Raw genomic sequence first — 2,859 nt, forward strand, 5'->3', positions numbered from 1 at the left:
TTTTTTTGATGACTTGTAGAAATGTCTCAAATTCCTTGAGCTGTGCCAGTAATTCTGCTATCTGTTGTGCTATATTTGTGTAGGATGGGAAACTGTCTTTGCAAAAGTGGTAGGGATAATTAATTAAAGGGTATAAAGTTTTAGCTCTCGAATATACTAGCTAACAATTAAACTTTTCCAAATGTAAAAGAAATGCAGTAATTATCATAAATATGTGCATAGCCCTTTGTTACCTAGTTTTTATGAGAAGGCTCATTGGTAGGATATGTCAAGCAAAGAAGTTCCAAAATGGATGTGCTTTTCACTTTTTCTTACAGCTGTGCATTTACTTGGAAACTATACGCTGACTTAAATTTCCTTTGAAGTAGAAATTTCAGACTTATGGTTGTAGTCCTGCATTTATGGCAGATGGTTCTTCCCATTGCTGTTGAGGATGTCAAGCGAGAAGTCAAGATATTGAAAGCTTTAGCTGGTCATGAGAATGTGGTTCAGTTCCATAACTCATTTGAGGATGATTCTTTTGTGTACATAGTAATGGAGTAAGTTTTTCAAAGGTCCATTTTGTCTCTCAAAATCCCCTCCCCACCTGCAATGAGTTGTGGAATTGAACATGATGTGAATGAATTGTTCCCAATGTTGGTCTATTTAGGTTATGCGAGGGTGGTGAATTGCTGGACCGCATTTTGTCAAAGTAAGCATACCCCATTTTTCCGTTTAATAGCACTTGTAGGCTGCATGGCATGTTGTATGCTATGCATATTCTTTCAAATTAAGAAGTAATATTCCAGGGCTTACCTATGATTTCCTCTAATCAGAAAGGACAGCCGTTACACAGAGAAAGATGCAGCAATCATTGTAAGGCAAATGCTAAAAGTTGCAGCTCAGTGTCATTTACATGGTTTAGTACACCGTGACATGAAGCCAGAGGTTTGCTTAGAGAGTTAGAGATTGTCGTTATACTTGAAGGGAATATGGTGCTTGATGTTCACACATATTTTTCCTCTGTAGAATTTTCTATTTAAGTCACCAAAAGAGGATTCGCCACTGAAGGCTACAGATTTTGGTCTTTCAGACTTCATTAGACCAGGTAATCATATGTTTAGTTTTGTTATTTGTTAGCTAACCAATTTAAACTTATTTCTGAAATTTTGGAATTTTTATGCCTGCATAACTTCAAATTTTCAAGTCCAATAAAAATTGCATGTTTTCAAGGTTAATGCACGTGGACGTAGATATGTCTTTATTTTTATGCACCACACTACTCAGTCATCTGAATGACTTGGCTAAGCTGTTATCACAGTCTTCATGCACCTGCCAATTGTTATTTTATTAAAAAAATTCATTTGTTTCTCATTTATTATGAACACATTATTTAATTTGGATGCAGGAAAGAAATTCCAAGATATTGTTGGGAGTGCATACTATGTAGCTCCAGAGGTGTTGAAGCGTAAGTCAGGCCCTGAATCTGATGTGTGGAGTATTGGTGTAATTACTTACATTTTGCTCTGTGGCCGGCGTCCCTTTTGGGACAAAACTGAGGATGGCATATTTAAAGAGGTTGGTACTGCAGTTTATTCTTGGTTCACAAGTTTGAACTAATGGATAACTTTTCTCTGGACTTCAGAATTGAGTTCCATGTCATGATAAGAGGCTTGCTTTTGCTCAACCTCAGATAAAAAGGAACAAATAAATGAAAAAGTCTTGGCATTAAGTTTTATCTTCATCATAAAAGAACTTTTGTACTCTCTCCTTTTAAGTATTTTGATAAGTCCTCATTATTTGTATGTCATTTACATTTTTGGATATGAGCATATTTAAATTTCACATAAATTGTTATTCATGGGTTATAACTGTTTATATGATACTTATAGGTTCTAAGAAACAAGCCTGACTTTCGGCGAAAACCATGGCCAAGCACAAGCAATGCAGCTAAAGATTTTGTGAAGAAGTTACTGGTGAAAGATCCTCGTGCCAGACTTACTGCAGCTCAGGCCTTATGTATGTATTTGTTCTTCTGAAAGTGATACATCCTTATTTTAATGAAAAATATGGCTATTCATATCAAGTTGATTTCAGAATGATTCCTAGTATAATTGTGTGAATTTACAATGGCAAGGGTGATTGTATTCATACCAATTCCTCCACGAGTGTATAAGTGGTCTTTCCTCCAATATTTTTTCTTTATTTATCTATTTTTCTTAATTTTTTGTGGTGACCCTTCACGGTAATTAGGTTTTTGCATTGAGAAAACAAATGAACATCCTTCTTCTTTCATGTACTGAGGGTTTAAAAAGGATGATCACAAGATTGACTGACCCAAACAGATTGATGTTATGGGATGACTGCACAAATGAACTTTAATTCTGTCCAATGTGCAAGTCATAAAAACTAATGCTAACTTGATGTAGTTTAGGATATCAATTAATTAGTATGACCTTATGAGCGGACCTATGCATTTTCCAAGATGATGGAAGACAACTTTGATTCTAGGAATGCTGTCCATATGATGTTGGATCTCATATATTAGGTGAAAACTAGGATAGCGATATTGTGCAATTGATTGCATGGAAGGCTTGTTAATGAACGATGAAAACAAAAAATAATTTTTTGTATATCTTGTATTAAAAAATAACTATACATCTCAGTTTATAGTACAACCGGGTGAGGGAGAAAGGAAAAAAATCTCCTAAATTAGGAGAGAAGGCAATTTACATAATTACAGCCTACTAACTACAGTAATATCCAAATATGGTACAGGAATAAATAAACTTTTCTACACTTCCTCTCGAGAGTAGTGCGCCTCGAAAGAAAAGCCCACACCTAAGTTCATCTTTTAGACATAATGACATGTCATTTGAA

The 2,859-nt window shown here is 35.0% G+C and overlaps 1 protein-coding gene across 1 annotated transcript; it reads left to right on the forward strand.

The window, feature by feature from the left end:
- The first annotated feature begins 366 nt into the window (after window positions 1-366).
- Window positions 367-2,065, forward strand: LOC111389839 (calcium-dependent protein kinase 18-like). Its single transcript, XM_023014814.1, has 6 exons — window positions 367-539; window positions 650-691; window positions 816-927; window positions 1,009-1,087; window positions 1,388-1,557; window positions 1,872-2,065. The coding sequence occupies exons 1-6, from the start codon at window positions 382-384 to the stop codon at window positions 2,016-2,018; spliced, it is 708 nt and encodes a 235-aa protein (XP_022870582.1). The 5' UTR covers window positions 367-381; the 3' UTR covers window positions 2,019-2,065.
- Window positions 2,066-2,859: the final 794 nt, after the last annotated feature.

This window comes from Olea europaea, unplaced genomic scaffold (genome assembly GCF_002742605.1).
Source record: "Olea europaea var. sylvestris unplaced genomic scaffold, O_europaea_v1 scaffold6287, whole genome shotgun sequence".
Lineage (NCBI taxonomy): Eukaryota > Viridiplantae > Streptophyta > Magnoliopsida > Lamiales > Oleaceae > Olea > Olea europaea.